This window comes from Hypanus sabinus, chromosome 5 (assembly GCF_030144855.1).
Source record: "Hypanus sabinus isolate sHypSab1 chromosome 5, sHypSab1.hap1, whole genome shotgun sequence".
NCBI lineage: Eukaryota > Metazoa > Chordata > Chondrichthyes > Myliobatiformes > Dasyatidae > Hypanus > Hypanus sabinus.
In genome coordinates this window covers 131,509,412-131,523,562 of record NC_082710.1, presented here as the reverse complement: position 1 = coordinate 131,523,562, position 14,151 = coordinate 131,509,412, and the positions used below count along the sequence as shown (strand labels likewise).

At 38.4% G+C, this 14,151-nt stretch overlaps 1 protein-coding gene across 1 annotated transcript in view; it reads left to right on the top strand.

Moving 5' to 3' along the window:
• scel (sciellin) overlaps positions 1-14,151 on the top strand; it is an 81,138-nt gene that overhangs the window by 15,517 nt on the left and 51,470 nt on the right. Inside the window, exons 2-5 of the mRNA XM_059969162.1 lie at positions 902-1,018; positions 1,629-1,722; positions 3,558-3,629; positions 8,686-8,748. Coding sequence (XP_059825145.1) covers positions 961-1,018; positions 1,629-1,722; positions 3,558-3,629; positions 8,686-8,748 — 287 coding nt within the window. The 5' untranslated portion in view covers positions 902-960. The remainder of the gene's footprint in view (positions 1-901; positions 1,019-1,628; positions 1,723-3,557; positions 3,630-8,685; positions 8,749-14,151) is intronic.

Sequence of the window (14,151 nt, the reverse complement as noted above, 5' to 3'; positions counted from 1 at the left end):
GCTTTCTTGAAGCACCACCTCTTGTACATGTCCATGACGGTAAAGAGGATTCAAAGTGTATTTATTTTCAATGTACGTATATGTTACCACATATTTCATTGAGGTTCGTTTTCTTTGAGTCACTTACGGGGGAAAAAAATACAATGGAACTTTATGATGAACTATTTATAAACAGCCAAAAACTGACAAACAATGTGCAAAAGAAGAAAAAACTGCTCATAAAAATAATACCGATAACATGAGCTGTAAAGGGTCCTTGAAAGTGAATCTGTAGGTTGTAGTCAGTTCAGAGTAGTGGTGAATGAAATGTCGTAACAAAAGTTGACCAACAGCTTTTGAGATAATTTTGCCCTATTGCTGATATACACAAGAAATTTTTGTTAACACTTACATTCTTACTGTGTACCTTTAAAGTCGTATTGAAAGTCAACCAATAAACAGATTGAAGGTTTCTCTGAGACTCGGACATGGAATTGCAGTTTCATTGATATAATGCTTGTAACACCACTTAACTTATGTTCGATATGTAAGGTTTCCAGAAAAATGACTTTTTTCTCTGTGCTTTCATAATTTTTTGATGTTCTTTATCACTTCCATTTCCTTTACTGCCATTGTCAAATTTCCATCTCTGCTCCCCTTACAAGTCCTGCATGCACTAGGCTTTTTTTTGGCACATTCGCAGGCAGAAAGCAGAGACAAAGCATGTTTGGTACTTCTAAGTTTCACTACAAATTTCCCAAATCCATGCCTATTGTATCCTTCTGTTTTGTACCACTGTTGATGCTTGTGATTATTGCTCATTTCATTTTACAGAAAATTGTTCCCAATTTCTTAAATAAACAAAGAAACAATGGGCTATGAACTGGAAATTTTCATTGAACTTTTCTCCTTTTATTTATAGGTAAACCCTATTGTTGTATTTTTCTTTGAAGAACCAACAGCAAGAACAAATTATTCAACATGTCATTTTTTAATAAAATATCAAAAGCATTCACAGATGATAAATCCTCCACCTCAGGTTGGTAATTTTGATATTCTTTATCAGGTGAAAACTCTACTGAAATTTGAAAACTCTACTGCTTATGTCGTGTTCAATGTTCAACAGATAAGTGACTTAGAATCATTGGTAAGAGCCTGGACTATGAATGTAGGGATGTCAATTCAGATTACGTTGGAATAATTGGTAAATCCAAATTCAATAAATCTTGAACTTAAAAGAAAAGCTAGTGAGGGTAGCAGTGTCCTTTGTAAAGGAAAATTAAAAATAAATGAGAATCAGAAAATGCTGAAAAAAATTAAAAAGGTCAGGTTAGTGAAAGAGAATGTTTCAGTTTATAGAAGACAATCTGTTTTGTCGATATCATCCAGTAGAAGGAAATTTGTCATCCTGGCCTGGTCTGGCTTGGAAAGCTATTTGGTTAAGGGGCAATAGATGTCATGCCAGTCAAGCTACTTTTGAAAAATGCAGCAAGCATATTTGAGATCATTGTATTTATGCAAACATTTACTTATTTATTTATATACAGTTCAGTTATTTTCATTGAGTAGTTACTTTCCAATGATATAGCTTTATCATTCATATTTCCTTCACTATAACTATTTGATAAAGTATTAAACTTCACTTTTAGATGAAAGAGACCAGGTCATCCGTGAAACTAAGAAGAAAACTCGGTTACTGAATGACGGTGAATGGATTAAAAATACCCAATCAGACAATTCTCAGTAAGTATCGAACAGCATCTTGTACAACAGCTTTTATTTTATCTTCCTTGAACTGACCATCAATAAATTGCATTTGTTGATTGATTTAATAAGTAATTTTGTATTCCTAGAATAATGGAAAACAAGAACTTACATGTTTTGTTTTCAACTTCTTTGCGGTTCCTTCAGATTATTATTAATCCTGATCAACTTCAGGGCAAGAGGGCTGAGGGGCTGGAGGGAGGGAGAGGGGAAATGCCGGAAGTCTGAGTCCTTCTCTACCTTGAACAATTTTTCTTCTGCCACCTGCCACTAGGCTGAAGATACAAAAGCTTGAAAGCACTTACCACCAGGTTCAATGACAGCTTCTATCCTGCTGTTATTAGACTATTGAGTGCAATAAAATGGAGTCTTGGGCACACAATTCACCTCATTATGACTTTGCACCTTATTGTTTCCTTGCACTATACTTCCTCTGTAATTGTAACACCTCATTCTGCATTCTGTTATTGTCTTTCCCTTGTACTATCTCAATGCACTAATGTGATGAAATGATCTGTTTTGATGGCATGCAAAACAAAGTTTTTCATTACCTTAGTACGTGTGACAATAATAACTCAAAATACCAAATTGTTAATAGCATTGTTGTGTCAACTACTGTCAAGCAACTTGAGTAACTCAGGCTCAGCTTTCTTCCTCTTATCTTCCTAAGGTGTTTACTTCGCAAAACTTCATCAAAATCTCAATTTGGGAATGCAACTTGCATATGCAAACAAATTCAACAGTTCAGACAGTGTCTGAACTCTCTAATAATCCTTCTTTGTTCCCCTTGTCTGCTAAGAGAAGTGTGTCCTTACTGTTAGCTCTGTATTTATACAGCTCAAGTAAGTCTCCCTTTACTCTCTTTTGCTCCAAAAGAAATAATCCCGGCAGAGAAAGTCCCTCCCCATAATTATAATTCTCCAATCCTTGTAAATCTTTTCCACATCCCTTCTGGTGCTATCAAATCTTAATAATCCACTGCTTTTGCTGAAGTTGTCAGTGAGTCAATAATCGTCTCTGATTTCACAATCAGAATCAGGTTTAATATCACTGGCATACGTTATGCAATTAGTTGCTTTGTGGCAGCAGTACAATGCAATACATAATAATGAAAAAACTGAATTACAATAAATTACCGTAAATATATAGTGTATTTATTGATTATTCATTATTAATATAATGCAGTTATTATGGTAAGTACGTTATGCAAAAAGTAGTGAGGTAGTCTTCATGCATTCAAGGTCCATTCATAAATCTGAAGATAGAGAGAAGAAGTTGTTCCTGAATCATTAAGTGTGTGCCTTCAGACTCCCATACCTCCTTCCTGATGGTAGCAGTGATAATAGGACAAGTCCTGGGTGATGGGGGTCCTTAATGATGGATGCCACCTTTTTGTGGCATCACTCCTTGAAGATATCCAGAGTGCTATGGAGGGTAGTGCCCATGATAGAGCGGACTGAGTTTACAACTTTCTGCAGCTTCTATTGAGTAGTCCTCATACCAGACAGTGATGCAACCAGTTAGAATGCTCTCCACGGTACCTCTGGAAAAATTTGCGAGTATATTTGGTGATGTGCTGAATTGCCTCAGACACCTAATGAGATAATGCAGCCATTGTGCCTTCCTTGTAGCTGCATTGGATGGAAAGGTCACTCACACTCTGTTGCGATCATGATAAAATAATCTATCATTTCCAAAATGCAACATCACCCTCCCCCATCCCAACAACCTGTTCTGGGGAGGTGAGGAGCTGCACCAAGTTTGAAATCTGTATGAATATTAACACACAAAAAAAACACCTTCTACATTCACAGGAATGGCTCAGCTGATGTCAACTATGGAAAATCGGCATTAAGCCGAGTGAAGTCAGAAGAAAGTCTGAACAGGTGAAAATATTTTGTTATGTTCTAACTGTTGCACCAGAATTTAGCACTGAATTTACCATGTTTTTCTGAGAACCTACAACTAATTCTACAATTGAAATCCAGTCATGTTTGTGAACCCTTATTTTCTATTGCTTTTTTTGTTGTTTCATCAATTTTGTTCACACTTACTGGATTTTGCCTTGTTATGGGATCTAACCAGAAGATGTCACACACATCTTTAAATTTAATGGTGATGGCTTCAAATCACATTACAATAAGCTGATCTATTAATCCTTTAATCTGAACCATAAAAATCTGGTAGAAAACGCTTAATCTGCTTTTGTTGCCTGGATAAAGTAGCTTTGCCATATAAAACAACTGAACATTAACAAGCATTATGAACTATTATGATATCTGGGAATATGTAAGTACAGCTCTAATATCTTGTGGATCATTTAGGAGGGATTCTCCGATACTCTTAAAGAGTCATAGAATACTACAGCACAGAAACAGGTCCTTCAGCCCATCTAGTCTGAGCTATGCCATGAATCAGCAGCCATATCATACCCTCCATACCTTTCCCATCCATGAACCTATCCAAATTTCTCTTCACTGTTGAAATTGACCCTGCATCCACACTTGCGCTGGTAGCTCGTTCCACACTCTCACCACCTTCTCAGTGAAAAATTTCCTCCTTATGTTCCCCTTCAACATTTCACTTTTCACCCTTACACATGACCGCTAGTTCTAGTCTCACACAACCTCAGTGAAAAAAGTTTGCTCGCATTTACCCTATCTATACCTCTCAAAATTTTGTATACCTCTACCAAATCTCCCCTCAACCTTTTACATTCTAGGGGATAAAGTCTGAACCTATTCAATCTATAAATCACGTCCTCATGTCTTGGCAACATCCTTATAAAATTTCTCTGCATGCTTTTAATTTTACTTACATTTTTCCTGTATGTAGGTAACCAAAACTGAACAAAATACTCCAAATTAGGCCTTACCAATGTCTTATAAAACTTTGACTTAGCATCCCAACTCCAGTACTCAGTACATTGATTTATGAAGTCTAATGTGCTGAAAACTTCCTTTCCAAAACCAAGCTAACTACTTGTGTCACAACTTGCAAAGGAATATGGATCTGTATTCCCAGATCCCTCTGTTCTACCACAGTCTTCAGTGCCCTACCGCTTACCATGTAGGACCTACCCTGGTTGGTCCTCCCAAAGTGCAACATCTCACAATTTGTGCATTAAATTCCATCTGCCATTTATCAGTTCATTTCACCAGCTGGTCCAAATCCGATTGCAAGCATTGGTAGTCTTCATTGCTGTGCACTACAACTCCAATTTTGGTGTCATCCAAAATTTGCTGATCCAGTTTACGATATTATCATCCAGGTCATTGATAGAGATGGCAAGCGTCAATGGAGCTTGCACTGATCCCTGTGGCACATTGTAGTCACAGGCCTCCAGTTAGAGAGGCAACCATCTACTTCCACTCTCTGGCTTCTTCTGTGAAACCAATGTCTAATCCAATACACATCTCAACTTGAATATACTGAGCCTCCTTGAGCAAACTCCCATGTGGGACCTTGTCAAAGGCTTTGCTAAAGTCCACGTAGACAACATCCATTGCATTGCCTTCATTAGCTTTCCTCAAAAAATTCCATGAAATTGGTTAGACATGACTTACCATACACAAAGCCATGTTAACTATCCCTAATCTGTCCCTGTCTATTCAAATACTTACATATTCATTCCTTAGAATATTTTTCTAATAACTTTCCCACTACTGATGTCAGGCTCACCTATAATTTCCTGACTTATTCTTATAGCCCTTCTTAAACAACAGAACAACATCAGCCATCCTCAAATCCTCTGGCACCTCACCTGTGGTTTAGAATGTTTTAAATATATCTGCAAGTCCTCTGCAATTTCTGTCTAGCCTCCTTGCAGGGTCCAAGAGAACTTATTGTCTGGTCAGGGGATTTATCCACCCTAATTTGACATAAGACAGCAAGCGTATCATCCTCTGTAACCTCTATAGGGTCCATGGCCTCATGGCTGCATTGACTCACATCTATAGACTATTGAGTCCATCTCCCAAGTGAATGACCGCCCCCATCTCTTTTAGCTCCATGCATAGATTACCACTCTGATCTGCCAGAGGATTATTTTTGTCTCTTGCTATCCTTTTGCTCTTGCAGAATCCCTTAAGATTTTGCTTCCTCTTGTCTGCTAGAGCAATCTCGTACCTTCTTTTAGCCCTCCTGATTTCCTTCTAAAGCATTTCTTATACTCCTCAAGTACTTCATACCTTCCTGCCTGCCTACACCTGCTTCCCACCTTCTTTTATTTAACCAGGGCCTCAGTATCTCATGAAAACTAAAGTTTCCTAAACCTGTTATCCTCGCCTTTTTTTTTCTGACAGGAGCATACAAACTCTGTACTTCCAAAATTTCACTTTTGAAGGCTTCCCACATATCAAGTACGCCTTTGTTAGAAAACAGCCCGTCCCAATCCACACTTGCCCGATCCTTTCTGATATCAACAAGTTTGGCCTTTCTCCAATTTAGAATCTCAACCCAAGGACCAGACCTATCCTTTCTCATAATTACTTTGGAACTAAAGGCATTATAATCATTAGATACAAAGTGGTTCCCTACACAAATGTCTGTCATCTGCCTTATCTCAATTTGTAATAGGAGATCTAGTATCACACTCTCTAGAAGGGACTTCACGTATTGATCTAGAGAATTTCTTCAACATATTTCACTAACTTTTTCCCATCCAGCCCTTTTATAGCTTGGAAGTCGTGGTCGATCTGTTGGAAGTTAAAATCACTTGCTGTCACATATGTCTCTTGCAGCAGTTTGCAATCCCTCTACAAATTTGCTCCTCTCTAAATCCTGCTGTCTGTTAGGTGGTCTATAATGTAATCCCATTAATGTGCTCATACCTTTTTTATTCCTCAGTTCTGCACACAGATCCTTGTTAGATGAACTCTCCAGTCTGCATGCTTGAGCACTACTGTGACATTTTCTCTGACTGGTATTGCCATCTCTCCCCCTTTAATCCCTCCCACTCTATCATGTCTAAAACAATGGAACCCTAGAATATTGAGCTGCCAGTCCTGACCCTGGTGCAACAAAGCCTCACTAATGGTTACAATGTCACAATTCCTGCTGATTCAAGCCCTAAGCTCATGCACCTTTCCTATGATACTTACATTGAAATACACACAGTTCAGAGCATTAGTCCTGCCACGCTTGACCTTCTGATTCCTGACCAGGTACGTAGGTTTAACAACATCTTTCTCCACAACCACTCCACTATCTGTTCTGGCACTCTGGTTCCCATCCCCTGCAACTCTATTCTAAATACCCTGTGCAAACCTTCCCACTAGGATATTAGACCCCACCAGTTCAAGTACAATCCATCCTTTATGTACAGGTCCCAGCTTTCCTGGAAGAAATCCTAATAGTCCAAAAATCTGAAGCCCTTCCACCTGCACTGATTCCATAGCCCCATGCTAAACTATATGATCTCACTATTTCTGGACTCACTAGTATGTGGCATGGGTAGCAATCCTGAGATCACAACCTTGGTTGTCCTGTCCTTTAAATTAGCACCTAACTCCCTGAACTTACTTTGCAGTACTTTGATACTCTACCTACCACTGGTCCCGGCATGGTCCATGACCTCTGACTGCTCACCCTCACACTTAAGAATACTGTGGTATCAATCCGAGATGTCCCTGACCCTGGCACCCCGGAGGCAACAAACCATCCGGAAATTTTGTTTTCATCAACAGAACTTCCATTCTGTTCCCCTATCACTGTAGCTCGTCTCCTCTTCCCCCTTCCTTTCTGAGCCAGATTCAGAGCCAGAGAGCTGATCACTGTGGCTTTTCCCTGCTAAGTCATTGCCCCCCCCCCAACAGTATCCAAAGTGGTATACCTTTTGTCAAGGGGAATGCCACAGGACAGGCTGCCTATCCCTTCCCCTCCACCAGCTCCCGAGACGGTCACCTAGATACCAGTGTCCTGCACTACTTCCCTCTATGTCCTGTCTATCAAACCCTAAGATTTGGAGTTCATCCAGTTCCAGCTACGCCTCCTTAACATGATCTGTTAGGAACTGTAGCTGGATGCACTTCTTGCAGGTGTGGTCATCAGGAATACTGCAAGTCTCCCTACCCTCCCACGTCTTGCAAGAGGAGCATTCCAGTCTCTTGTCTGGCATCCCCCACTGATCTAAATGTGCAATAAGAAATAAAGAAAGAATAAATAACCAAAAAAAATCTACTTACAACCTAGCCTCTCTTTGCCAATATCTCATTGAAACAAAGCCTCAACACCCACTGCAGTACTGTCTCACTCACCCAATGGCCTCTCTCACAAAGGCCACTCCATTTAAACCTAATTTTTTTTATTGGACCTTGCCAAGTGCTTAACTGTGCATGATCCAATGGCTCCTCAGGGATGGTGGTCCACAAAATGTGCTGACTGACCCGCTTATTTCTTTTAAACTCCCTCTCCCGCTGAGTAATCTGGTGTCACCTTGGGGTTGTGGTGTGCAAAATATGCCAACTGCCCCCGATCGATTATTTTAAACTCTTTCTCCCTCCAAGCAAGCTGGTGTCTTCTTTGACTTGTAGCACACAAGGTATATTTTGAATGCCACAGTCTTATAAATTGAATTTTTAAATTAATAATTTTGCAGGCTAACACTAAAGATTGTAATGCAGTAACATTAACACTATCTGTCAATGGCAAAAGTATTTTTTTTGCTGTATACTGTCATTAGTTCGGATGCATCCAGTACAAAGCCAACCTGTGAATTATCTTTAAGGATTGATTAATTGTTTGACGCTGTTATTAATATGCATCACTAAATTAATCCTATTGTGAAATTGAAGTTAAGAGCTTTTTCTTTACTCATTCTGCTTTCATATTTTATAAAATGTAGTATTATTGAACTTTTATTTTCAGGAAGGGAAGTAAATTGACTGAATTACATAATCTGTGACATTTTCTAATGATGCTTTTTCGATTTCATTGATATAGGGATTCAACTGGGCCAAGTAAGGTGTCTACGACAAAATCCGACACGATAGATGGAAGGAAACGGTAAGATTTCCTGAAGTTCTATATAGTATCATTAATATGGAATTTAAAAGGCACATTGTTACGCTAAGATGGCTTGTCAGTTCAGTATCAGAATCAGGTTTATTGTCACTGACATATGCCATGAAATGCTTTGTTTTGTAGCAGCAGTACAGAATAATACATTAAAAAATTACTGTAAGTTGCAATAAGAAATATAACAATAAGTAAATGTGAACAGACGGCAAAATAGTGAACTTATGTAGTGCAGACTTTAGCTTACAAGCCACGGCCTCTCTCCTATGAAGTCACTTGTTCAAATTGAATGAATTTAAATGGAATTCTACATTACAATCTCAAAATTTGTTCTTCCCACGACAAACAAAGTGAATCCAACCATCATAGAAATATACATGCAGGAAAATGGACAATTAATACTTGGGATCAAGACCCTTCGTCTGGATCAGGAGTGTCAACTGTCCAGTTTTCTCCACTGAGCTGCTTGGCCAGTTGAGTCCCTCCAGGGTTTTGGGTGTTTTGCTCCCGATTCCAGTCTTTAGTGTCTTTGTCTTCAAAATGTGACTCCTGCTGGTCAAAGGTTGAACAACATTAATAAAAACCAAATGCTGTCAAGAGGAATTAAAGTATGCAACTAGTGATAGAATTTATACATTTTTCAATGATATAAAATCAACTCCTAAATGAGAAACAGTACTGAAGTTCATACTTTTCAGAGTGTCGTGCACATACTTTGATAACCAACAAAACAAATCAACAAGATCATCAACCTGAATTTTGTGGTTTCAATGATTACATTCACAATCATTTCATTATGGAACTGACACTGGTTTTTGGAATGCACAAATGCACAAACTGCTCTTCTTAATTCTTGCTCCTTTATGAGATACACTGTTGTCCCATCCTCTGGTATAAGCAATGAAAGCCAGTAAACTGGTCTTGCAGCAGAAAAACATCAAAAGTATTTGAGATTGTTGAAGAAGTATAAATGATCTTTAATGAAGTGTGAAGACATCATTAATGTTCTATCATGCCTATGCCAAGATAGTAATTTTGTGTGTGTAGACTAACACTTTATAATTAAATAATTCAAAATTCCATGCCTCTTTAAAACACTCGTTTGATTTTATTTGTGGTATATTGTCTTCTATCGTAATTTTATCTTTAATACTAAAGTTCCAGGTAGGTGGTGGTGAATGACATCTGAGGCTTGAACAAAGGAGTGCTGTATTTAATATTACTTAATAGTTTCTAATGTACTTTGTCAGAAAGCTTATGCATGTCTAATAATATATTTTTCTGTAATTATGAGGAGCTTGTATCACAGATTTGTACAAATTATCAATCAACATGAATCATATTTGGAAAAAGACATATTCTAAAGAAAATATTTCAGAACAATAAATGAATACATTAAGAAGTATCTAGAACTTACTTAAATTGTGATTGTTTTTTGGGAAGCTATATCCTATTTACATAAAATAAAAGGATATTGGAAATGGAAGCTTCAATTCTATTCATGGTTATTTTCATATTTGTGATGGCTGACATTAAACCTTATATTTGGGCAATTGTTATATACACACCAGGCTTTGGCTCATACATTACGACTTTGAATACTAAGTGTACTTGTACCAAACTTATACCAATGATGCTTGTTTTAAATGCAGGAAACTTCTCAAGCCTGAACGATTTAGGTCATCTTCATATTGATTCACTAATACCAGCATCAGAGAAGTTCATTTCCAGTATATGAATATAATGAATTGATTGTTATATAACCAATCTTGAATCTTTTGTTTTCTTTATTTAGGTTTTAGCAACACTACAATTGACAAAAAACAGCACACAAATTGATGTTTTTTTTATCAACTTTGTTAAAGCTTACAGCCAGACATAACTACTTAGATAGAATGTTCTTTTTATCAGCAGCACTTGGGTAATTAAAGGTAGCCGTAAGAAAGATGTAATCACCAGATTCCGGTCCGAAGAATTCCTGAACAGGTACCAGGGCTGAGTGGTGCTTCTCAAAGCCTCTGACTTTGATAGCACACAACTCTGCTCAAAGTGGCAGTGCTACAAATTAATCCCTGATATGATCCTGGCTACTTTTATTATTGTCTAATCATCTCAATCAGCTTAATTTTGTCTGATGTTTTCTCGCACATCAGAGTTTACATCATTATAAACAAATCAGAAACCACCTTTTTCTTGTGATGCTTTAAAGTGATTTGTGCTTCTTGATTCGTTACTGCTTGGATAATTTCCTTATGTTTGAAATGTATTTAATAAGAGCAATTAATGGCAATCAAATGAAGAGTAAACCCTACAAGATTTGTCAGATGAACCTCTGGGCACCTCATCACTTCCTTATTGCAATTGTTGCATCTACCTGCTGGTTAGAAAAGGCCTCTGATAACAAAGTGTGTTTGGAGGTTTACTTTCATTTGGAATATTTGTAGATGGCTGTACTTGAAGTCACAGAATTATTATTTGTTTGTTCAATTAAAGAACATTTTATAAATGCCATCATATCACAAGAACAATTAGTCATCAAATTTGGAAATATTTTGTCACTGATAGACTAACCAAAGAAACCATATTTTCCAAAGGTGTCCAAGTAATTTTTTTTTGGAGGTTATTTTATTTTGATACAGTGCAGAGTAAGCCCTTCCGACCTTCTGACCCATGCCTCCCAGCAATCCCCCAATTTAATCTTAGCTGAATCAAGGGGAAATTTATAATAACCAATTAACCTACCAGTGGTACATCCTTGGACTGTGGGAGGATACTGGAGAACCTGGAGTAAATCCGTGTGGTCACAGGGAGAACATAACACCTCCTTGCAGGCAGTGGCAGGAACTGAACCCAGATTGCCTGTTGTGCTAACCCCTAGCACTACCATGCCACCCTGGTTTATTTAGCTTAATAACAAACAGAAGGGCTGAGGTTCTGTGGCTGATCTAGTGATTACATGTATGCAAAGCAGGAACGTGCCAGAAGTGAGCTGAATGCAGGAATTGGGACCAGATGGTGGATGACGTGATCAGTATGTACTGGTATGGCCAAAGAGCCTTTATCCATACTATATTGCTCTATGTCTCCATAATTCTAAATAAGTTCTAAGCTCATAAAATGTTGAATTCCCTACCTTTCCCTGTGAATGTTTGTAGGCTGATGGACTAGGGTATGTGCCCCTCCCAAGCAGTCTCCTTTATGAAAATGGACATGGGAGTATGGAGGAGGATATCTTATTTCAAAAACAATTTTGCCATTTAGGTAAATAAGTAACCTGCAGAACTAGGACTGACTTCCCACATGGAAAAAGTTCTATTTTAATGACTGAACATAGGTGATTAATGAACTAGATTTAGGATGTTCCTGGGACATTCTGTTACCATCACACCTCCCTGAGTCTTTCACTATCCTTTAGAAATGCTGACCTTTCTTGATTTGCTTCCACAAAAGATATGTTTGAATTGTGCAGCTCATGTTGACTGCTTCAATTTTTTTTTCTTGAAATCACCTATTTTTATAGAGTTAGTGCAGAAAATCAACAGTGCATACAGCATAGGTGCATGCACTAGAAATATATTCTTTTGAAAATGAATAAATTTCTTTTGAAATGTACAATATAGTAAAGCTTTTCAAAGTTATAAAGATTAATGTTTTTAACAAAACAATAATAGCATTGGTCCACTTTAACTCCCATGGTAAAGGTTAAGATTGTATAAAGCAGCAGGGAATTTGCAAAGGAATTAGCAAATTTTTGTAATTTATGGAAAAATACTTGACATTGAAAGACAATAACATCTTTGACAATAACACGACAATCAAATCACCGTTTAAATGTTGATAGTTTTTATTCCTCTGTTTACTCAAGTGATGCTGCTGATTTCAAGAAGACACAACGGACTTCAGCTTTGGATAAACCTTCAAGGTGACGACACAACAGCAATTGTAACAATAGCAGAAGAGCTCAGGGAGCTTATGTTACAAAGTGCTGAGGGATATATCAACAACCAATATACCCATGAGTCCATTAAAAATAGGTTGCAGGCAGATTTTGTAAGGGGTGCATGTGGATTATTAGATGGAAAAATCTGTCTTTGTGTATTATGGAGAATAATACTGAGGGAAGAATATATGGTAACTACTTGGAGTTCATCATCAGGACTGCATTGAGTCCAGATTCAGGATTGGACCCAAACCATCAACAGGTCCTTTCCTCTTTATGGATGCTGCTTGACCTACAGAGCTCTTCCAGATCAATGTTTGTTGATATCGATTCCAGCATCGGCAGTCCCTTGTGTCTCTGTATATCTTGTATGTTTGCTTCTAAAGCATTCTAACCAGTGTAACATTATAAACACAAGAAAGTCTGCAGATGTTAGAGATCTGAAGCAAAACATACAACATGCTGGGGGATCTCAACAGGTCAGGCAGTATCCATGGAAATGAACAAGAAGTCGATGATTTTGGTCAAAGCCCTTCTTCAGGATTGGAAAGGAAGGGGGAAGATGACAGAATATAAAGGTGGTCGATGGGGAAGAAGGATAGCTAGAGGTGATTAGTGAAGACAGCCATGGGGAAGGGAAAGGGTTGGAGAAGAAGGAATCTGATAGGAGAGGAGTAGACCATAGGAGGAAAGGGAAGAGGAAGGGACACCAGGGGGAGGTAATAGGCTGGTGAGAAGAGGTAAAAGGCCAAAGTGAGGAATAGCAGAAGAGAGGAGGGAGAGGGAAAAAATTATTGGAAGGAGAAATCGACATTCAGGTTAGAGGCTACCCAGATGGAATATAAGATGTTGCTTGTTCACCCTGAGGGTGGCCTCGTCATGGCATAAGACGAGACCATGGATTGATGTGTATGAATGGGAATTGGAATTGAAATTAAAATATTTGGCCAAAGGGAAGTTCTACTTTTGGCTGATGGAGCGAAGGAGTTAGATGAAGCCGATGATAGGTCTGACCAATAGATGACCAAGGCAGATATGCAGGTGAAATGATCCCTCACCTGGAAGGGCTGTTTGGGACCCTGATTGAAGGAGAGGGAGGAGGTGAATGGGCAGGTGTAGCACTTTGGACACTTGCAGTGATATGTGCTGAGAGGAAGATTAGTGGAGAGGGATGAATGGACAAGAGAATCATGGAGGGAATAATCATTGTGGAAAATGGAGGGGGGAAGTGAAGGTAAAAATATGCTTGGTGGTACACTCCCTTTGGATAAAGAGGAAGCTGTGGAGATGGTGTGTTGTATGCAGGGGCTCATGGAGTGGTAGTTGAGGGCAAAAGGAAATCTGTCACTTTAAGGTGGCAGGAGATGGGGAGAGTGTGGATGGCAAGAAAATGGAGGGAAGGATCAATGGTGGAGGAAAGGGAAACCCTATTCTTTGAAGGAGGGGAATGA